Source organism: Balaenoptera ricei, chromosome 8 (genome assembly GCF_028023285.1).
Source record: "Balaenoptera ricei isolate mBalRic1 chromosome 8, mBalRic1.hap2, whole genome shotgun sequence".
Taxonomy (NCBI): Eukaryota; Metazoa; Chordata; class Mammalia; order Artiodactyla; family Balaenopteridae; genus Balaenoptera; species Balaenoptera ricei.
In genome coordinates, this window is record NC_082646.1 from 43,136,280 (window position 1) to 43,161,639 (window position 25,360).

The window sequence follows — 25,360 nt, forward strand, 5'->3', positions numbered from 1 at the left end:
TGTGACCAGGCCCCACTAAACAGCAGCTAGCAGCAACTGCACAAGGCAGGGCCTGGCAACTGACCAGACTAGGGGCCAACCAAGCCTACCAGACCACCCACATAGCCTGTCATAAGAGAAGGACCCACCCATCCCTCTTAGGGGAACCCCTAGAGCATATACCATGGGTGACAAGAGGGGAGTGCACTGCTCGGATGCATAGGATGCCTTCTCCAAGGTCGAGAAACGTTAACTTACCAACCACATACATAAAAATACAAATAGCAACTTAGACAAAATGAGGTGGTAGAGGAGTATGTTCCAGACAAGATAAATCTTTAGAAGAAGAACTAAGTGATATGGAGATAGTCAGTCTACCCGAGAAAGAGTTCAGAGTAATGATCATAAAGATGATCAAAGAACTCAGGAGGAGAATGGATGCACAGAGCAAGAAGTTAGAATTTTTTAACTAAGAGTTAGAAAACATAAAGAACAACCAAACAGAGATGAAGAATACAATAACTCAAATGAAAAATACACTAGTAGGAATCAATAATAAATGATTCAGAAGAATGGATCAGTGAGCTGGAAGACAGAGTAGTGGACATCACTGTCACCAAACAGAAAAAAGAATGAGAAGAAATGAGGACAGTTTAAGAGACCCCTGGGACAACATCAGGTGCACTAATATTCACATTATAGGGGTCTCAGAAGGAGAAGAGAGAGAAAGTGCCCAAGAAAATATCTGAAGAGGTAATAGCTGAAAACCTCCCTAACCTGGGAAAGGAAATAGTTACCTAAGTCCAGGAAATGCAGAGACTCCCATACAGGGTTAAGCCACAGAGGAGTACACTAAGACACACAGTAATCAAAATGAAAAAAAAAAAAGATAGAGAATACTAAAAGCAGCAAGGGAAAAGCAACAAATAACATACATGGGCATCCCCATAAGGCTATCAGCTGATTTTTCAGCAGAAACTCTGCAGTTCAGAAGGAAGTGGCACAATATATTTAAAATAATGAAAGGGAAAAACCTACAATCAAGAATACTCTACCCAGCAAGGCTCTCATTCAGATTCAATGGTGAGATCAAAAGCTTTATAGACAAACAAAAGCTAAAAGAATTCAGTACCACCAAACCAGCTTTACAACAAATATTAAAGGAACTTCTCTAGGCAAAAAAGAAAGGCCACAACTAGAAATAAGAAAATTACGGAAGGAAAAACCTCATCAGTAAAGGAAAACATAGGAAATCATCCATACACAAAGCTAGTAGGGAGGTTAAAAGACAAAAGTAGTAAAATTGTCTATATCCACAATAAGCAGTTAAGGAATACACAAAACAATTAGATGTAAAATATGATATCAAAAACAGTAATCATGAGGGAAGGAGAGTACAAATGCAAGGCATTTAAAATGCGTTTGAAATTAAGAGATTAGCAACTTAAAACAATCATGTATATATGTAGACTGCTATACCAAAACCTCATTGTAACTACAAATGAAAAATCTATAATAGATATACACACAAAAAAGAAAAAGGAATCCAAACATAACACTACAGATAGTAATCAAATCACAAAAGAAGAAAACAAATGAAGAAAAGGAAAAAAAAAAAGACCTACAAAAACAAATCCAAAACAATTAACAAAATGGCAATAAGCACATATATATCAATAATTACCTTAAATGTAAACGGACTCAATGCTCCACCAAAAGACACACACTGGCTGAATGGATACCAAAACAAGACCTGTATATTTGCTGCCTACAAATTACCCACTTCAGTTCTAGAGACACATACAGACTAAAAGTGGGGGGATGGAAAAAGATATTCTATGCAAATGGAAATCAAAAGAAAGCCAGAGTTGCAGTACTTATATCAGACAAAATAGACTTTAAAATAAAGGCTGTTAAAGAGACAAAGATGGACACTACATAATGATCAAAGGATCAATCCAAGAAGAAGATGTAACAATTGTCAATATATATGCACCCAACGTAGGAGCACCTCAATATATAAGGCAGATGTTAACAAACATAAAAGAAATCGACAGTAATACACTAATAGTGGGGGACTTTAACACCCCGCTTACATCAGTGGACAGATCATCCAGACAAAATCAATAAGGAAACACAGGTCTTAAATACCACATTAGACCAAATGGACTTAATTGATATTTATAGAGCATTCCACCCAAAGGAGCAGAATACACATTCTCTTCAAGTGCACATGGAACATTCTCCAGGATAGATCACATGCTAGGCCACAAAACAAGCCTTGGTAAATTTTAGAAAATTGAAATCATATCACACATCTTTTCTGATCACAACATTATAAGACTAGAAATCAACTACAAGAAAAAAAATTGCAAAAAACACAAACATGTGGAGGCTAAACAATATGCTACTGAACAACCAATGGATCACCAAAGAAATCAAAGAGGAAATAAAAAAATACCTAGAGACAAATGAAAATGAAAGCACAGTGATCCAACACCTCTGGGATGCAGCAAAAGCAGTTCTAAGAGGGAAGTTTATAGCAATACAATCCTACCTCAGGAAACAAGAAAGATCTCAAATAAACAACCTAACCTTACACCTAAAGCAACTAGAGAAAGAAGAACAAACAAAGCAAAAAGTTAGTTGAAGGAAAGAAATCATAAAGATCAAAGCAGAAATAAATGAAATAGAGACTAAAAAAAAATAGAAAAGATCAATGAAATTACAAGCTGGTTCTTTGAAAAGATAAATAAAATTGATACATTTTTTTTAGCCAGACTCATCAAGAAAAAAGAGAGGACCCAAATCTTAGAAATGAAAAAGCAGAAGTTACAATGCAACCAACACCACAGAAATACAAAGGATCATAAGAGACTACTATGAGCAACTATGTACCAATAAAATGGACAAACTAGAAATGGACAAATTCTTAGAAAGGTATTGATACAGTCTCCCAACACTGAGAAATAGAAAATATGAACAGACCAATTACCAGTACTGAAATTAAATCAGTAATTTTTAAACTTCCAACAAACAAAATCCAGGACCAAATGGCTTCACAGGTGAATTCTATCAAACGTTTAGAGAAGAGTTAAGACCTATCCTTCTGAAACTATTCCAAACAACTGCAGAGGAAGGAACACTTCTGAACTCATTCTGTGAGGCCATCACCCTGATACCAAAACCAGACAAAGATATCACCAAAAAAAGAAAATTAAAGACCAATATCACTGATGAACATAGAAGCAAAAATTCTCAACAAAATACTAGGAAACAGAATCCAACAACACATTAGAAGGATCATACACCATGATCAAGTAGGATTTACCCCAGGGATGCAAGGATTCTTTAATATATGCAAATCAATCAATGTGATACACTAGATTAAGAAATCGAAGGAGAAAAACCATATGATCATCTCAATAGATGCAGAAAAAGCTTTTAATAAAATTCAACATTCATTTATGATAAAAACTCTCCAGAAAGTGGGCATAGAGGGAACACACCTCAATATAAATAAAGGCCATATAGACAAACCCCCAGCTAACATCATACTCAATGGTGAAAAGCTGAAATCATTCCCTCTAAGATCAGGAAAAAGACAAGGATGTTCACTCTTGCCACTTTTATTCGACATACTTTTAGAAGTTCTAGCCACCAATCAGAGAAGAAAAAGAAATAAAAGGAATCCAAATTGGAAAGAAGTAAAACTGTCACTGTTTGCAGATGACATGATGCTATACATAGAAAGTCCTAAAGACGCTACCAGAAAACTACTGGAGCTCATCAATGAATTCGGTAAAGTTGTAGGATACAAAATTAATATACAGAAATCTGTTGCGTTTCTATACACTAACAAGAAAATATCAGAAAGAAAATTAAGGAAACAATTCCATTTACCATCGCATCAAAAAGAATAAAATACCTAGGAATAAACCTACCTAAGGATGCAAAAGACCTGTACTCCAAAAGCTGTAAGACACTAATGAAAGAAATTGAAGACCACACAAACAGATGGAAAGATATACCATGTTCTTGGATTGGAAGAATCAATATTGTTAAAAATGACCGTACTACCCATGGCAATCTACAGATTCAATGCAATCCCTATCAAATTACTAGTGGCATTTTTCACAGAACTAGAACAAAGGATTTTTAAATCTGTCCCCAAATAGCCAAAACAATCTTGAGAAAGAAGAACGGAGCTGGAGGAGTCAGAATCCCTGACTTCAAACTGTACTACAAAGCTACTGTAATTAAAACAGTATGGTACTAGCACAAAAACAGACACATAAATCAATGGAACAGGACAGAAAGCCCAGAAATAAACCCATGCACTTATGGTCAATTAATCTATGACAAAGGAGGCAATAATATACGATGGAGAAAAGACCATCTCTTCAATAAGTGGTGCTGGGAAAAGTGGACAGCTACAGGTAAAAGAATGAAATTAGAAGATTCTCTAACACCATATACAAAAATAAACTCAAAATGGTTTAAAGACCTAAATGTAGGACCAGATACTATAAAACTCCTAGAGGAAAACGTAGGGGAACACTTCATTTCAGGCACCCACTCCCATGGTCATATTCTTGACATTATCATCAGTGATAACTGCATTACTTACTAATAAAGATTTTATGCAACCCACCTATTATCCTTCCATCTGACTTAGTCTAGTATTCCCACTTTCTCATATCATCCATTCTTTTCTAACTCTGCTCATATTCCATATCCATTATGAAAACCATTCAGCAACTTGTCCCTCCCTATATCCTGGCTCTATCCTAGGTATTTGGTAAAACCCAGGCCTAATTAAACTGCCTGCACCATGCCTGTACCTGAGAAACTGAATGCTGGGCAGGTGGATGGAGGAGAAATTACATTACCGTACAGACTGGTTTCACTTGAAATTCATGACCGCAAATTCAAATGGTTTGTTAGCACTGCCTGGCCATTCTACTGCACTTCCCTAGTATGTTCACTTTCTCACTCATGGCATTGTGGCCTTGCCTCTTTCTCAGGTGGGAACTCCTTCATCTCTCCACACCACTTGCACCTGGAGCCATATTTTAGGCCATACTCTGTTTCAGAGTCTTCCTTCTACCTACACTGTGGATTCTATTCCTTCTTACCTGCTTAATGACTTTGCTTGTACAAATGAACCTCATCCCTCCCTGGGTCCCACCCCACCTCTTTCACCATCAAACATTCCTCCTCTCCTTGAAGATTCCCATTGGACCACTAAATGTTATGGTCTAAGGCTTTGTCTTGGGACAACTTTGCCATTTATATACTCTTTTAAGTATTATCAATCAGTCTGATAGATTTAAGTATCAGCCTTATGCTGATTACTCCCATATTTTATTTCCAGCTCTGATCTCTTCCTTGATTACCAGGTTCACATATCTATTGCTTATTTAATATCTCCATTTGAATGTTTAATAAACACTTTAAATTTAAATGTCTAACCTAGAAATCATGATTTTCTCCTCTAACCCTGGCTCCTTCCTAGTCTTCCATGTCAGAGAGTGGTACGAGCATCTACCTGAGGCTCAGGCTGAGATCCTAGGAGTCATCTTTGAGTCCTCTCTTTCCCTCGCTCCCATAGCCAATCCACTGTCAAGTCTGATCTCTCCAAAACGTTTCTTGGATCTAACATGTGGTTCCACCTCCACCATTCCCAAGCCAGCATCATCATCCCTTGCTTCGACTACTGAAATAGCCTGACAATTGTTCTCCCCACTTCTACCTTTGCCCATCTATAATTTATAATTTATTCTTTATTTGGCAGTCAAATGGATCTCTTAAAAATTTTTAAACAGATCATATACTCCCCCACTTGCAACTTTCCCATGGCTTCCCATTGCTTTAAAATAAAATCCAGATTCCTTCCCATGGCCTACAGTCTCTACATACCTGGACTTCCCCTGCCTACTTCTCTGTCCCCATTTCATTACATTCTCTCTCTGTCCTTCTAAGCTCCAGACCACCCCATTCCCCTTTTCTGCTTCTCAAACTTACCAAACTTCTTCCTGCCATACAGATTTGTACCAGTGGTTCCCTCTGCCCGAAGCTCTCTACTTCCAGATCTTTGCAAGGCTGGATCTTTTTTTGTTACTTAGGTCTCATCCTAAATGTCCCCTCCTCAGTAATCATTTTCCTGGCCACTCAACCTAAAGTCATCCCCCACACTCTCATCACTTCCTATCACATCGTCTGCTTTCTTTTCATCATTTTTTATAGCATTTATAACTTTTTGATATTTTCTTATTTGTTCATTTGTTTCTAGTCATTAACTGTTCCCTCTTTTTTGAGACAAAATGCACATAAAATAAGATTAACCATTTCAAAATGAACAATTCAGTGGATTTAGCACATTCACAATGTACTAAAACCACACCTCTATCTAGTTCCAAAATATTTTCATCATCCCACAAGGAAACTCTATACCCATTAAGCCACTGCTCCCTAATCCTCCCTCCCCCTTTACTCCTGGTAACCACCAACCTTCATTCTGTTTCTATGTATTTACCTATTCTGGGCATTTTGTATAAATGGAATCATATAATATATGACCTTTTGTGTCTGGCTTCCTTCAAGTAGCATAATATTATCTGGGTTCATCCACATTATAGCATATATCAGTACTTTACTCCTTTTTATGACTGAATAGTATCGCACCATGTATACATATCACTCTTTGTTTATCCATTCACCCATTGATGGAGCTCTCCTCTTTTTTTCACCAGTCTATAGACTTGTCTGTCTCATCAAAGATGTGTTTAGAACAGAACCTGCCATACAGTGAGTGCTTAATACATGTTTATTTTATCAGTGACTGAGTGAATGATGAACACTAGTATTTAAGGGACAGGTATAGGAGGGAGAACCTTGGAAGCAGACTGGGAAAGAGTAACCAGAAAGGCAGTAGGGGAATCAGTGGAGAATAGCATCTTCGAAGTCAGAGAACATAAGAGTATCAAGAGAAAAGGATGAAGGAAGATGAGTTCTTTAAACTGTGTATTTAATTAACAACTAGGATGTCACTGGTGGTCTGAGTACGAACACTATTGATGTAGAAGTAAAAATTCAGCAGTGGATGGAAATCACTGGACCCAGAACGGTGGGTTGGGCTACGTCTTTCAGGAAACTCTAGGGCCACCATCACATCTTAAGTTCCCTGTGCCCAGACCTACAACAGTAGAGAATTTTCTTTCCTGGTTGACTCTGTAGTTATGAACTCCTCAAAGGAATAATGTAGAATTTTAGAGGTGGAAAGAAACCCAGTGTTAAGTTATACAATAGATACTCTTGAATGCTTTTTGTGCCTGCTAGTGCCAGGCACTGTTTTAGGTGTTGGGGTTAAAACAGTAAACAAAAATTGAAAAAAAAAAATCCTACTTTAATGGAGCTTAAGTTCTAGAAGAGGGAGGCAAACAAACCAAATATGGTAAAGTGCTATGGAAAAACAAAAAGTAGGAGGACGGGACAGGGAGTCTACAAGGGAGGTGCTACTGTAGGGTAGCTGCGCAGGTGTTTCTGATGAGGTGATATTTGAGCAGAGACAAATCATCCTAAAATCCCAAAATCATCTGCTATTAGAACAATGAAGCATTTAGCAATTTATCCCTTTTTTTTTTCTCTTCCTGGACTGGAGTATGTGCTTACTTTGGAGTCCTTAAAGATCAAACTTTTGTTGATCAAAATTTGCTAAGTCCTCTTAGATGTTCCCTTAGCTTAAATGAGGAAGTTTATTTACTTTACTTTACTGTTATGGAATTTTATTCTGTTCAAATAATTTTGGCATTTTATGTTGAGATGAAACAAAAGAGCATTTTTTTATGTTGAGATGAAACAAAAGAGTATTTCAGGGCTTTAGAGATCTCTAAAACATCCAAAGTTAATGGATTTAAGTCTTCTTCTTCCACAATAGCTTAAATCTTACTACCAGTCTCTCCCAAAGAAGGTGATAGATTCCAGAAAAGCAGAAAAGTACTCATGGGATGCCTAACCAGTTTAAACATTTTCTGGGGTTTTTTTGTTATTGTTTATTTTTATAATTTGTATCCAATAGTAGTATATCATGGAGAGGCACTGAAAAATTACATAATACACTTTGAATATAAGCAAAGGTAACTGCTAAGAGTACTACTAGTTTCTGAGGTGAAAAACCTACATATCTTTTAAAAATCTGTGATTATTATGTTCAGTAAATCAAATCACAAGGTAGAAAATTTCAGCAAAGAACTGGAAACTAAAAAGAAAAATCAAATGAAAATCCAAGAACAGAATAATAACAAAACTGAAATTAACCTACATGAGGCCACTTCCTCAAGGCTGGGAGAGGTGGCTCTTTTCTCTTATGCAGAGAAACCAACACAGAGAGTCAAGGAAAACAAAGAACAGAGGAATATGAAATTTAAAACCCTTCCCACCTGTTTTATGGGGTCGGCATAATCTGATACCAATGCTTGACAAAGACAACAAAGAAACATTACAGACTAATTCCTCTCATGAACATAAAGCAAAAATTCTAAACCAATATGAACAGACCAAAGCCAGCAATCAAGTGTGGTTTATTCTAAGAATTCAAAGTTGGGTTAACAATCTAACGTCAAGAAAAAAACACCACATTAACAGAGCAAAGGAGAAATTATATGGTCATTTCAATAGCAGTGGAAAAAGCATTTGATAAATTCAATATCAACTCGTGAAAACAAATTTAGCAACCTAGGAATAAAAGGAACTTTCTTAATCTTTTAAAAGGAACCTACAAAATATATATAGCAAATATTACTTACAATGATGACATATTGAATGCTTTCCCTTTGCAACTGAAAATACGAGAAAGATGCTGGCAATACCACTTTTACTACTGAACATTCACTAGAGGTCCTAGTGTACAATAAGGCAAGAAGAAGAAAAGAAAGGTATAAAGATTTGAAAGTAGGAAGTCTAACTATCATTATTTTGATTCTGAATATAGAAAATCCAAAGAATCTACAGAACTGGAAAACATGTATAAATTCAATTGAATATTTCCATGGGAAAAGGGACTGAGGTCATACCTTGCACTATATGCAAAAATTAATTCCAGGTGTATACTTAAGTAAAAAATAAAGAGTCAAAGCTTCCGGAAGATAACATAGGATAATATTTTTTATAACTTTGGGACAGGCAAAAGCTTTAAATAGGACACCAAAAATATTAAGCATAAAGGAAAAGATTCATAAGTATGAATGTATTAAAATTAGGAACTTCTGGTCATCAAAACATTCCATTAAGGGAAGAGGCAAGCAGGAGTGGGAGAAGATACTTGCAATACATATAATCAACAAAGGGCTTATATCTAGAATAGACCAAGAACTCCTATAAATCAAGAAGAATAAAGAGAATCCAATAGAAAATTAGGCAAGAAAATCAAACAGACACTTTACAAAGGAGGATATCAAAATAGCCAATAAATTTATGAAAAGGTGCTCATGTCATTAGTCACCAGGAAACAAGAATTAAAATCACAATAAGATGTTGCTACACAGTGACCATAAAAGCTAAAATTAAAACCAATAACACCAACTGTTAGAAAGAATATAGAAAAGGAGAATACTCACACACTACTTGTAGGGATATGAACTGACTCAAACAGTTAGTTAGGAAAACAGCTTGACAGTACCTGCTAAAGCTGACCTTATGCATATTCTATAACCTAGCAATTCCACTCTTAGATATAGATCCAATGGAAATATGTACACATGTGCACCAAAGGACACTTGCAAGAATGTTTTTAGCAACAGTATTTGTAATTGCCCAAAACAGCAATAATTCAAATATCTGTCAAGAGTAGAATGGATAAATTGTATCAGTATCATTATATAACAGTATCATTATATACAGTATTTATATACAATGTAATACTATAGAGAAACAAAAATGGATAAACTACAGCCAACAATATGGATGATGAAATGCTCTTTTTATTACTTGGGTGGTAGTTACACTGCTGTGTTCCCTTTTCAATAATTCATCAAGCTGTCCAATTCTGATTTGCACATGTTTCTGTATGTATGTCAGAGTCAATAAAAGAGTTTTTTTTTTTAAAAAAAAACAGGCACAAAAAAATCACTTGTAGCTCTTTCAAATATACAGATCTTTGAGGGGTCTTAGAATGTGCAGAGGTGACTTGCATTTTTTTAAAAAAAGAGTCACCAGTAATTCTGGCCTGTTCTAGAGGTGAAATACTTCATGAAACATTATGGATTCTTTCCTTCTATAGGTAGTCATGGCCAAATGACTCACAAGACCCATCATGGAGTCCTATTCAAGGAGCAATGTTTTTTTTTTTAACCACTATGTACACATCAGTATACCAGTATCAGTGTAAGAGTAATCACCCTATAAAGGAAAAAGCAATAACCAATAATCAGCAACTCACCATTGGGAATACTTCATCATCACTAACCAAAGAACTTGTCATTTCTTTGGTTTCAAATGGCAAAGGTGGCAACGAAGGTGTTGCACTTTTGTTTGGCTCACGATCGTGGCTAAATCTGAAAGAGAAGGACTGGTTGTCGTTATTGCTACCAAGGACACCTGCTTATTTATGGGGCTAAGGATTTAAATTTCTCTGATACCTAACTGCAAGGAAAACACAACAAAACGTTTGGGCTTGTTATCTGGGTATTTCTTGGAAAATAATTTTGCTGATAATTTCTATTCCACTTAAAAGACTTAGAATAATTAATAATGAAGCAGAAAACTTTTGTAATTGTTAAAAAATATTCTGCCATTCTTATTGCCTACGTTGCTTCCCTTTCTGTGTTTTACTGTTTTATCTCTTGGCCATTTAATTAAATAATATTAAACCAGTTTGAGAAAAATTTCAAAACAGTTAACACGGCTGCCCTGGACAGTTCTAAATAGACACTCTTTTTTTTTATTCTCTATTTCACTTAACCTCACTGGCTTTCTTAGCAGAATTATTCTTTTTTTTTTTTTTGATGCTAAAATAAGTCTCTGTATAATAATAATTCTAATTTCTAAGGAGCTTAATAATTTATAGTATGTTTTCAATTTACATCATCTCCTGAACTCCTCCACCCTTAGTTGTATGACCTTGAGCAGGTGACTATATCTTTCTGTGACTTTAATTTTTTCATTTATAAAAAAAAGGTTGTTACGAGAATTGAACTCCACAATTTGATGAAAGGCGCAGTATAGAATTTGCTGTTTGTGCTAAGATACGGGGTAGAAGATGAGACTGAATAAAATACCAGTGAGATTTTAAATTTTGGTATACTGATGAAACAAATGAATAATAAAACAAAGAAACAAACCAACTTACCCTAAAATTTTACACAAAAAGGTCCTAACAGTAGGGGCTGTTTGGAGCTAAATAAATATTTTTTCTGAACCTTAATTCATGAAAATGGGGTTTAAATTTAATCAAAATCATCAAAGACCATGAAAACATAAAAACCCCTTGAATTTAAAATTATTTATTTATTTTTACTGATAATTCAAATTCTCCACAGGTATTGATTAACTGTTTTCAAAGTCTTCATATTTTAACTTTACACAGTTCAGAAAGGTTACATTCTTTTCCTCTGTTCTTATCCAAAGACTATCTATATAAACTTGTTTTTTATTATGCAAACATTTTCAAAGCTATGCATACAAATAGCAATAAAAGGTAAGTGAGGCATCTGTAAATTAGTACATAAAAACAAACACAACATGCTTTACATTTTTACTTATCTTGAAATAGATCTTTTTTTAAAAATCCATTCTTCCAAACCATAATTACCATGGAAACAGAACAGCAAATTAAACAGAAATAACATGGTTTATGATGTGCACAATAAAATGAAACATCCCACGATTCAAATAGAATTACAACAATTGCCTAGTACATCTGCATACAATCTTCAGCTGAACCTTTCAATTTGAGCGAGGCTACCATCTATACTTCAAAGCACAGTGGGGGAAAAATAAGATAATTATAGAAGTGGTTCAAGAAATATACGTCTCTCTATAATCTCAATTATACAGAGAATTCAGGGAAAGTACTATTTGTCTTAAATTATCTAAATAATTATCTCAATTATCCATTTGGCTTTGGATGTATAGATACAATTTTATGGTCTTAACTACTAAAATTTATATATGAATATTCTCTTTATTGTAAGATCAATAAAATGTAGAAATTGAAAGGAAAGACTGCATTATGAAGTAAAGTACTTTTGCTTTAAATCATCTTTATATCTAAGTTGTTCTTCTAGAATACAGCTATTCAAATACTTCATAAAACCACCTTGCAAAACACGCTAAGAATATCAATTTAAAAGCTATCTTAAAAATTATTTCAGAAGGCTTTTAATACACTCTCACAAGCCGGTCTGTTCAATTAGCTTTTCCGCAGGCCCCATTCTAAGGCCTCTGCGTACTTTGCCAGGAGTGCAGGACCTGGCTGCTTTGTTGGGAAGCAGAACTCTACCCAACTTGAGTCGGCTTGAGACCTCAGTCACCTCTGCACAGTTTACAGAGTTGTCCGACTGTACATCCAATCCTGGCCCTCCATTAATTTTATAACCCTCCCTGGGTTGTCGCATAATATCCTCAGCATGGAATAGGATCCCTGCACAAACTATGCTAACTTACCTGCTTCCAGCCTCGCCTTCTAACACTCCACATAACGCTCCCTTATTCTATGAACTACTCATTATTTCCTGGCCTAGAACTCCTTCACCTGCTGTGTTTTTCTCCTGATTAAGCAACACCATGGTGCCAAAATTTACTCAACTTACTTTTTTGCTTCTAACCAGCTATTCATTCCTTGACAAGGGATCCTGTAGAGTGATTAAGACAAACCTGACTTTGTGGTTTTTTAGTATTAGAAACTTTTAATTTATTGACTAGATTTGCTTGTGATTACCAAAATCTTTCCGGTACATGATATAAGTTTTAAAGCCGTATATGCAGTTTTAAGTATGAATCGCATATAGAGATAAAACTCCATTTATTATAAAACTGATTTGCCATTAAAATTAGTTGTATATTAATAGCTCTGGATACCACTACTCTAAGTGGGAATGTAAATGATCCTTAAACTTCAAAACTCTAACTTTTAAAACATTTAATACATCCTCACCAATTTCATCTCATTCATTAATTTTTTTAAAGTGCTGAATAACTTTCTTATTGGAAAGTAAATCCTTTGGAATATCCTAAAATGCTTCACATTTTAAGTGGATGAGCATGAAAATTTTTCTTATCATTTCTAACAGGAGTGAAAAACAACAACAAAAACTGAGTTACCTCCAAGTGGATAGAAGATTATTTTAATAATACAGTATACAAATCTTCCTCAGGTAAAAGCAAGAAGTGGCTAAAAATTAGACTACAGACTTAAAAATTTTGTGGAACGTTATCTTTATATACCTTTACCTAAAAGCTTTTTCCTTTCTAAAATAGCTTAACATGACCTTATTGCATTAGCCATTGATATGTAAATATGACTATGTATTTTTTTAAATTATTTTCTGCCTAATCAATACATACAGCTTTCACTATTTGACTTCACTGAGCCGTGCTGTGAGGGAAGGAAAGCACACTGCCTTTTTCGCTTGCTAAAATTAATAGGTATGTGCTTTACAGTTCTCCACTGGTGAGTACACAGTGTCCTTGCCTCTCAATAACTCTTTCCCTATAGTGGGTTTTACATGGTAATAATTTATTCAGAACATTTGAAATGCTGTTTCTTAAAAAAATCAGGTCACTGGAGAACACTGAAATCAGACAAGCCATTAAAACAAATTTAATGAAACTTTCAACAAATCAGACTGGCAGGACACAAGGCTTTGCAGCAGGAATAGTCGCCCAAACTGCTTATTAAGATAGTCTCCTGCTGGGCATTTTACCTCTTACGCTGCTCTCTGTGTCCCCTACTGTCTTGTTTTCGTTAGGCATGTTTAACACATTCCCTACTGCCTGGCAAAGAGAAAAGGGAGCAATCCAAACAATAAAAACACTCTTTAAAAATAGTAAAAAGCAGAGTGGCTGTCTTTTTGTTTAAATAACAACACCTAGTACCTTCATCCAAGGCTTTCAAAGTTATTCCCAACAAGCAAGAATAGGAAACAATGTTGTGCATCTAATGGGCGCTCAACACAGACCAGTGACGAAGATACACTGGAAGACCCTTTGTAATATAGGGGCCTGCTTTCTCCTACAATGAGAACCTATACACATCGGGTGGTGAGTTGACCCATGGAGAAATGAATCCATAGACTAGGGGAAGCACTTTGTAAAGAGTTCATTCTATATTAGAAAATACATTCTTACCCTCACATGAAGATTAGGCCCCTTTGGGGCTTCCCTGGTGGCGCCGTGGTTGAGAATCTGCCTGCCAATGCAGGGGGCACGGGTTCGAGCCCTGGTCTGGGAAGATCCCACATGCCGCGGAGCAACTAGGCCCGTGAGCCACAACTACTGAGCTTGCGCGTCTGGAGCCTGTGCTCCGCAACAGGAGAGGCTGCGATAGTGAGAGGCCCGTGCACCGCGATGAAGAGTGGTCTCTGCTCGCCGCAACTAGAGAAAGCCCTCGCACAGACACGAAGACCCAACACAGCCATAAATAAACAAACAAACAAACAAACGGATTAGGCCCCTTTGGACAGATTTTCAGTTATACTGGCCGGTCAGTGTGGGCACGCTCACCAGAGAGCTGGCCCCTGGTGTGGCGCAGCGCCCGCTTTCATCCCCCCCACACCGCTTTTGTGCTGCTGCTCCCACCCCATCACAGCACCCCACGCACAGTGCTTTTTGTGGGTAGCGGCCAGTCTTCCCTCATTCCCTTCCCTAACCACCTGAAGAGGAGTTATTACTTTAGCACTTCTGAATGCTTTCTGTTTCTTACATCAGGTTAGAATATATCCCTCTAATACATACAGGGCTGGGGCGGTGGAAGTGGGAGAGAATCGTACTACATCCGCAAGAATGCCGAGCAGACATTTTTAGTACAGCCCCTGGATTTATGGATTTATCTACCTGTAGAACTGGACCCCTCAGTTACAAAGACGAGCCTGGCATCACTCCTCCCCAACAGGACTACCTTTTGAGGAAATGTCAAGATTCAGCCATTTGTTTATCCACCAAAATATACTTTTTAGGTACTGTGAGTTGTTGGAGCAGTATTAACATTATTATAAATACTAACAATTTTGTTAGTAATAATAACATCAATAATAATGGCTAACATTTAGGGGACTATATATTTTACATGGAACTATGTTTTCTCCTATAATCCTCAGAAAACCCCTATAACTATTATCTGTATTTGTCAGACGGGCAAACAAAGGTTAAGTGAATTGCCCAAAGTTGCAAATATTAATTATATTTTATGAAAACAATATGTAAAGTTTTCATGCTAAGTATTATGAGCTTCAAAGCAAAAGTTGTATTGAAGTTGGGTCTGGACTTATTAATTTACCGTTTCTCAGCACCATGGAATGTTAATAAATCAAATAAGTTTGGGGAATGTTGCACATCATACCTGTTCCTGGAAACTCACAATGTAATTAGCAATATTAATGGCTTTGAGAAATCCTGTAGAAAAGAAACTTGTTTGTCTTGCTGAGCATTTTCCAAGTATGGGGAAATGGTGAAAGAACTCCAGAGACAGTTCTGACTCCATAAATATTTTACTAAAGTTGAAGAAATTAGCCAATTTTATGGCTGATGTATTTACTTAAATTTTGAACTAAGACATTTTAAAGAGCCTGGGGATAATGAGGGCAGCAGATATTGATTTTCCACACTTTTCTTTTCATACAGAAAAGACCTCTCTTACACATCCATAGATTCTTTCCTATGAAATGACCACAGTTTTTCACCACTGCTGGAGTGTCAATATAAAGTGTATATATATTTGAAGTTAAGTCAGACGTGATATCTTCCTATATTTTGATGTAAAATATAAGATTACTTATTGGTATATTTTGTATGCCACATCAGGTTCTAAGAAGGGTCTGAAGTGACGAAAATTCATTTTAACACTCTACCCATTTCACTGTTATACTTTGAAAGCTATTGGCAACACAGAATTTCATATAAAACAGTATATCTAGACTATTGAATTATCACCATAAAATAAATTTTAAACAACTGAAGAGAAAGTATATAAAATTATAATTTGAATTGTTTAAAAATAATGTCACTTAAATGTTTGTACATTTATGTCCTTATGTAATGGTGTCAGCATACCAATCTTCATTTTTTCCCTTATTTTTTTGGCTCTGATAGGCATACCTTCCTGTTTCTTCGTAGGTATTTTGGTTAGCCCATGCTGATTTTCCACTGGCATGAAGTTTTGCAAGGTCATTTCGGAGCCTTTCATTCTCATATTCCAGTTTGTTAATAGATGTATGCCTTGAGTTTTCCCTGTTAGTGAAGTTCATACTCTAGAGAATAAAATAAACTATCATTGAAAAAATTGTTACTTACAAGTGACATATGTTTTCTGTGCATTTGGACACACGTTGGAAAGACCCTTTAATTTGAGTCAAGTGATGTAGCTCTACTCCTGTGTGCCTCCTAAATGCCTCTTCTCACCCCCACCTTCTCACAACACAGGTCCTCAGGGACAGCTGCCACTGAACACATCACAGTAAAAGGGGTACACACACTACTACCCACGCTCCAGTACAGAAAACGCTCACCCCATGCATTACTGTTCTCTGCAGCTAGAACAAATTGGCTAGATAAAGGAGTTTTTGTGTTTATAGGGTATGCCTTCTAGTGCTGATTAATAATGGAACCAGAATTAACATAGCTTTCAATTTTAAAAGATTTTTTTCTGATTAAAACAATACGTGTCATTACAGAAAATCACACATCAATTCCCCACTGTTGGGTGATGCAACAAATTATATACTAAATCCATGTAGACTGGGATATGATTCTGGACCATTCTATACCAAGATCATTAGATCCTGGTTGAGACCGTGCCAATACCACACAGTCTTGAGCAATGTAGCTTCATGATAAAGTTTTACTCTCTGGTATGGGCAACCCAATTTTAATGTCTTCATAAAAGAATAAGCAACATATTTAAATCACAAAATGAGAGGTTTAGAGCAAGAAGAAAGATTCCTGATGCTGTTTTAATTAAATGCTGTAAGAAGTTTCTTAGGGAGAGTCTAAACTTTTCTTCTCACAAAATTTTAAAAAACAGGATATATACTCACATAAAAACTAATGAAAATGCTTTAAATGACCCCATGTAGTCCTTTATAGTGTTATGATTCGAATACCTATGAATTATTTAGTTGCTAATTAAACAATAGCTCTCTGCTTTCAGAAGGATAATATTTTAGCACAAAAAGCATAACATGAGTAAAATATCTTTTGAAGCTACAAATGTCTATGTTTAAAAGCTCATAAGACTATAGTTGATTATGGCTTAGAACTTTCATTTTTAAGTTTCTAAATTTAAGGCTTTGAGTGCCATTTCATATGGGCTGCCATGCCATAAAGTCATTCAAAAATTTTTGACTAATTGCACATTTAAAATTATTCATATACTATCATATTAGTATCAACATTGATAAGTATAGAAATATATATGAGGCATTTAAAATGTTTACCTATTTGTTTTATTTTTTGCTTCACAGGCAAAGTCTGTTTATTAAAATTTTTGTTTACTGCCTAATGTATTATAGAAGTTTATGAATTTTAGAAAGATCTTACTTTTGAATGAAAAAATAAAGTGCTCCAGGAGATCAAGCGTCCTCAAAACAATACAGCAAGGGTTATATACTTATATGTCTATTGACCAAGATGCCCTTTGGGAAAGAAGGGCCATTCAAGGTATTTCTCTGCTTGTTAGGCCCTTGCCTTTAGTATATCTCAACTTTGCTCATTTGAGATACACTGGTGCATATAAAAGACCAGTCGATAATCTGCTTTAAAAGAGAAAGGATTGTTTATTCTAAAATTAGAGCAGATTTGTGATAAACATAAAGGAGGCAGATCTTATAAGATTTGCCCTCATAAGGAGAATACTCATATGCACAGATCTGTTTGAAAAAGATCTTGGAAAAGATTCAAAATTTTACTCCTAAAAAGACATCTACTAGTCAAAATATATAATTCTTGATGGTCTGCTGCTCTGTTACAAGTTTATTCAAAAATTTTCTATAAAATTAGATTTCATCTGTGACTCTTTGGCCCAGTGTTGGTTTAAAGTAATTAAGAATGATAGTAATGATTTTTTTAAAAACCCAGAATTTTCTAAATGTACCAAAATTAAATATGTTGTGAGCATGACCTGAAAGAATTACACAGGTAATGTATTTACACGATTTGTATTTAAAAGCGTTTTCCAGTTTCCTGGACAACATTTTCGGGCTCTCTCATTTTATTCTGTTCCTAAATACTTTTCTAGGGATTTCAGAAATATATCCTCCACTAGATGGTTATCGTGCATTGATTAAACTTTACCTCTGTACTGCTGGTGGGTTCTTTTACAGGCCCATTATCTCAATTTCTTGTTTTTTCCCCCCCACATTTTAAGGTTTCATAGTTTTAATCGACTTTTTTTCTTGAAATGGAAAAACCTGCTGGTGCCTGTTTACTTGAACTCACTGGCTCGAGGCCAGTTGAGTTGCTGAACTGTCTGAATGATAGTACTTTGTATGTGCACTTTTTCTCTTAAATTCATGTGTATTCTACAATAGTAATTAGGCTAACAAAGTACTTCTACAAAAGGACTGGCTTTAATCATGTTAATTTAAGGTTACTATATTAATTTTTAGTATGTAAATGGATGTCTTAGATGCTTATGAGGGTACAAATTTTTTATGCTGTTATTTTATTTAGCAAACTTTATGGATAGTGAAAGGCAAATTAGTCTTAAAAATTACCATAAATTCTGAGTTCTGATTAAATCTAACTTGATGACACCTTCATTAAATAAAAGAAAATTTAACAAATACAAATATAGGTCTAAATAAATACAGAATCACAAAAAAACTATCATGATAAAATTGATTCTTCATTATTTACCCAGGAGCAGAATAAAGATTAAACCCCTCACTTTTCTCCATACAGTCAAGTTTTTGCACAAAAAAACCTCTTGCTAATACTGTTCCTATTCTAAGTATCTCACTGAAACCGGAGGAAAACTTACATAACAGGTGGATAGTCCCAACAGTAAATTCTCCAGAGGAAAATGGGGGTGGCCACAGCCCCAGGTATGCAATAGGTAAGAACTGAGTGCAGGGCTGCTGTTCCTACCTGGGTAGGTCCTACCACTGGGTGGGTGTCATGTTTCAACCTTTTTTTCCCCTAAGTGTAAATAATCAGGGAGTTTCACAATTAATTAAGCAGAAAAGTTCTCAAAGCTCTAGTTATTCAGAAATGACCAACTTTTATATCAGTAATTCCACTTGTCTAGGAAGGAAAAAATAATTGTTATTTTAATATTATACAAATACTACATATTTTAGAAGATCTAAAAATAATGATGTAAATATTATGTTTCTTATTGCCTGAGGTAAAGTTTCAGCACAAATTATTTAATTGTATGTTTACTTATTAATTTTAGTTATTTCAGAGAGAATTAACTATCTAATTATGGGATTTTAACATATAACAGATATGAGTTTTCTTTATTAAATCTTTAAACAGATAAGTGCTAAATAAGTGACAATAGATTATAAAGGCTTAAAGAGCCAAGAGTCATATTGAACTCTTTTTTATTATTCAATAGACACAAGATTTTTCTCTTTGGGCAGTGGCTTGACTATTTCAATTATCAAAGTCAATTCCAAATCTTCATATATAAAAAATGGAGAGCAATTATAAAGTCAACTTCCTATGAGGGGAATGTGTTCAAGATGGCATAGTAGGAAGACCCTGAACTCAACTTGTCCCAGGGGCACACCAAAATTACAACTACTTATAGAGCAACTACCTATGAGAACAACCTGAAGACTAGCAGAGAAGATTTTCCATGACTAAAGTTATAAAGAAAGAACCACAACGAGACGGGTAGAAGGGGTGGAGACACGGTATAGTCAGGACCCACATTCTTGGATCAGCAACTTTCAAACTGGAGGAATATCATAATTGCAGAGGTCCTCCCCAGGGAGCAAGGGGTCTGAGCCCCACATCAGGCCCCCCAGACTGGGGGTCCTGTACTAGGAAAATGAGCCCCTAGGATGTTTGGCTTTGAACACCAGCAGGACTTATGTTAAGCCAGAGGGCTGTAGGGAACAGAGACTCTGCTCTTCAAGAAAACACACAAAATTTCTCATGCTCCAAGTCTCAGCACAGAGGCAGAGTTTGAAAGGATCCGGGGTCAGATAAACTTGCTAATCTTGGAGAGCCTCCTGGAGAGGCAGGAGGCAACTAGGACTCCCCTGGGGATGGTGATACAGGTGGCAGCCATTCTTGGGAGCTCATTCTACCACATGGACACCAGCACTGGCAAGCACCATTTTGGAGACCTCCCTCTAGCCTCTTAGTGCCAGGGGTTACCTGCCCACCAGCTGGTTGGCACCAGTCCCAGGACTTCATGGACTGCACATCCAGCTGTGCCAGGACATGGCCCCACCTATCAGAGGTCTGGAAACAGCCTCAGGCGCCACAGGCCCCATGAAAACAATGAACAAGATGGCAGTAAGCACATACTTATTAATAATTACTTTAAATATAAGTGGCCCAAACACTCCAATCAAAAGACACAGAGTGGCTGAACAGATTAAAAAACAAGACCCATATATATGCTGCCTACAAGAGACACATTTCGATCTAAAGACACACACAGACTGAAAGTGAGGGGATGGAAAAAGGTATTCTATGCAAATGGAAATGAAAAGAAAGTTGGGGTAGCAATACTCCTATCAGACAAAATAGACTTTAAAATGAAGACTATAACGAGACAAAGAAGGACATAGCATAATGATAAAGTGATCAATTCAAGAAAAAGATATAACAATTGTAAATATATATGTACCCAACATGGGAGCACCTAAATACATAAGCAAATATTAATATAAAAGGAGAAAGTGAAAGTAATACAATAATAGTAGGGGACTATAACAACCTACTTACATCAATGGACTCATCATCCAGACAGAAAATCAATAAGGAAATACTGCCCATAAATGACACACTAGAGCAGTTAGAATTAATAGATACATACAAAACATTTCATCCAAAACCAGCAGAATACACATTCTTTTCAAGTGCACATGGAAAATTCTCTAGAATAGATCACATGCTAGGCCAGAAATAAGTCTCAATACATTTAAGAAAATTGAAATTATATCAAGCATCTTTTTTGACTACAATACTATAAGACTAGAAATAACTAAACGGAAAACTGTAAAAAAAAAAAAAACAAAACCATGCTATTAAACAACAAATTGGTCACTGAAGAAATAAAGAGAAAATACAAATATCTGGAGACAAATGAAAATGGAAACACAACAATTCGAAATCTATGGGAACGAAGCAAAAGCAGTTCCAAGAGAGAAGTTTATAGTGATACCAGCCTACCTCAGGAAACAATACATATCTCAAACAATCTAACCTTGCACCTAAAGAAACTAGAAAAAGAAGAATAAACAAAACCCACACTTAGCAGAAGGAAAGAAATCATAAGATCAGAGCATAAATAGATGAATTAGAAGCTAAAAAAAATAGAAAAAATTAATGACACTAAGAGCTGCTCCTTTTAAAAGATAAAAAATTGATAAATCTTTAGCGAGACTCATAAAGAAGAAAAAGAAATACAGCCCAAATAAATAAAATCAGAAATGAAAATGGAGAAATTACAACTGACACCACAGAAATACCAAGGATCATAAGAGATTATTATGAGCAATTATACACCAATAAAATGGACAACTGAGAGGAAATGGATAAATTTTTAGAAATGTACAATCTTCCAAAACTGAATCAAGAAGTAGAAAATATGAACAGACTTATTACCAGTCATGAAATTGAATCAGTAACCAAAAAACTCCCAACAAATAAAAGTTAAGGATCAGACAACTTCACAGGTGAATTCTACCAAACATTTAAAGAAGAGTTAATGCTGATCCTTTTCAAACTATTCCAAAATATTGAGGGGGAAGGAATGCTTCTGAACTCATTCTGTGAGGCCAGCATCAGATTGATGCTGAAACCAGACAAAGACACCACACATACATATACATACACACACACACACACACACACACACACACACACACACACCCCACAGGCCAATATCACTGTTGAACACAGATGCAAAAGTCCTCAACAAAATACCAGCAAATCTAGCAAAACAACACTTTAAAAAGATCATACACCATGATGAAGTGGGATTTATCCCAGGGATGCATGGATGGTCAATATCTGCAAATCAATCAATTTGATACACCACAGTAACAAATTAAAGAATAAAAGTCATGTGATCATCACAATAGATACAGATAAAACTTTGACAAAATTCAACATCCATTTATGATAAAAGCTCTCCAGAAAGTGGGCATAGAGGGAACATACCTCAACATAATAGAGGCCCCATATCACAAACCCACAGTTAACATCATACGCAACAGTGAAAAGCTGAAAGCAATTCTTTTAAGATCAGGACCAAGACAAGGATACCCACTCTTGCCACTTATTTAACATAGTACTGGAAGTCCTAGCCACAGTAATGAGACAAGAAAAAGAAATAAAAGGATTTCAAATTGGAAAGGAAGAAGTAAAACTGTCACTGTTTGTAGATGACACGAAACAATATATAGAAAACCCTCAAGATGCCACCAAAAAACTATTAGATGTAATAAATGAATTCAATAAGTTTCAGGATACAAAATTAATATACAGAAATCCTTTGCATTCCTATACACTAATAATGAACTATCAGAAAGAGAAATTAAGAAAACATTCTCATTTACAATCACATTAAAAAAATAAAATACCTAGGAATAAATCAACCTAAGGAGGTTAAAGACCAGGTATACCTGGAAAACTATAAGACATTGATGAAAGAAATTGAAGATGACTGAAACAAATGGAAAGATATACTATGCTCATAAGTTGGAAGAATTAATATTGTTAAAATGACCCTATACCCCAAGGCAATCTACAGATTCAATGCAATCCCTTTCAAAATACCAACCGTATTTTTCCCAGCAGTAGCAGAAATAATTCTAAAATTTGTTCAGAAATGCAAAAGACCTTGAATAACCAAAAAAAATCTTGAGAATTGAGAACAAAGCTGGATATATCATGCTCCCTGACTTTAGACTATACTACAAAGCTACTGTAATCAAAATAGTATGGCACTGGCAAAAAAAAATAGTACATTGATCAATGGAACAGACTAGAGAGCCCAGAAATAAATCCACACTTATATGGTCATTAATCTACAACAAAGGAGGCAAGAATATACAATGGGAAAAAGACAGCATCTTCAATAAATTGTGTTGGGAAAACTGGACAGCTACATGCAAAAGAATCAAACTGGACTACTCTCACACCATGCACAAAATAAACACAGAATGGATTAAAGATTTAAATGTAAGACCTGAAACCAAAGAACTCCTAGAAGGAAACATAGGCAGTATACTCGTTGACACTGGTCTTAGTAATATATTTTTTGGATCTGTCTCCTCAGGCAAGGGAAACAAAAGCAAAAATAAACAAGTGTGCTTACATCAAACTAAAAAGCTTTTGCACAGGGAAGGAAACTATAAACAAAATGAAAAGGCAGCTTAACAAATGGGAGAAGATATTTGCAAATGATACATCTGATAAGGGGTTATCCAAAATATATAAAGAACTGATACAATTCAACATCAAAAAAAAAAACTGATTAAAATATGTGGATGTCAATAGACATACAGATGACTAAAAGACATGAAAAGATGCTCAACATCACTAATCATCAAGGAAATGCAAATCAAAACCACAATGTGATCATCTGTTAACACCTGTTAGAAAGGCTATCATAAAAAAGATAGAAAATAACAGGTATTGGTGAGGATGTGGAGAAAAGCAATGTTCGTGCACTACTGGTGGGAATATAAATTGGTACAGCCTCTAAGGAAAAAAATATGGAGGTTCCTCAAAAAATTAAAAACAGAACTGTCATATGATCCAGCAATTTCACATCTGGGTATTTACCTAAAGAAAACACAAACACTAACTCAATAGCCAAGATACAGAAACAACCTAAGTGTCCATCAATAGACAAATAGATAAAGAAGATGTGGTGTATATATACAATGGAATATTACTCAGCCATAATTTTAAAAAAATGAAATCTTGCTATTTGGGACAACAAGTGGATCTAGTGGATGGATCTAGAGGCTATTATGCTAAGTGAAATAAGTCAGACTGAGAAGGACAAATACCATATAATCTCATTTATGCGTGGAATCTAAAAAACAAAACAAAACAGACTCAAGGATACACAGAACAAACTGATGGTTGCCAGAGGGGAGGGCGTAAGGGTGGATGGGTGAAATAAGTGAAGGGGATTAAGAGGTACAAACCCCCAGGTATAAAATAAATAAGCAATGGGATGTACTAAACAGCATACGGAATATGGTCAATAATACTGAAATAACTTTATATGGGACAGATGGTTACTAGACTATTGTGATCATTTCATAATATATGCAAATGTTAAATCACTATGAGGCACACCTGAAACCAACATATTTTATGTCAATGACATTTCAATTAAAATAACCTTCCTATATGAAGTAAAATCTTACATAAAATATATATGAATAAACGCTCTTTTAATAAGATCACATTGAAGGCTATACATCAATGGCATTCCATTTTATGCTAGCCCATTAACAAATCTTTAGACATATATATTATATATGTATATACGTGCTAAGTGCTCCGGAGGTAATCAAATATCAAAAAGTGACTCTGCCTTTATGGAAAATACAATAAAATTGAGTAGGCTAAAGTAACATGTACGAAAAAATAGTAAATAATATAGATATGGTATAATTATGTGTTAAATTATATTGCACCAAGTAGGAACTCAAATGTTTTCTGATAGGAACTCAAATGTTTTCTGAATCAATGAATGTCAACAATTATTGGGATTGAGATCATCCAGAAAATGAGATAAGACAAGGCTTCGGTGATCTTTTTAATGATATTAGAAAGGATTTTCATGATAACTTATTCATGCTTCTTAGACTACAGGTGAGTCCCAAAAATCCACAAGTATTCATTGAGCCCTACCCTATACCAAACTCTATATGAAGAAAAAGTATAAAACATAGTCCACTTCTTCCCTCAAGAAGTCTATGACTGATGAGACAAAACATACCCATACTAAACAATTAAA

The 25,360-nt window shown here is 35.4% G+C and overlaps 1 protein-coding gene across 3 annotated transcripts in view; it reads right to left on the bottom strand.

The window, feature by feature from the left end:
- DEUP1 (deuterosome assembly protein 1) overlaps nucleotides 1–25,360 on the bottom strand; it is a 105,663-nt gene that overhangs the window by 5,164 nt on the left and 75,139 nt on the right. For all 3 annotated transcript variants that reach the window (XM_059929404.1, XM_059929406.1, XM_059929403.1), the window contains 2 exons: nucleotides 16,291–16,442; nucleotides 10,418–10,532 (listed from right to left, as the gene is read on the bottom strand). In XM_059929404.1, coding sequence (XP_059785387.1) covers nucleotides 10,418–10,532; nucleotides 16,291–16,442 — 267 coding nt within the window. The remainder of the gene's footprint in view (nucleotides 1–10,417; nucleotides 10,533–16,290; nucleotides 16,443–25,360) is intronic.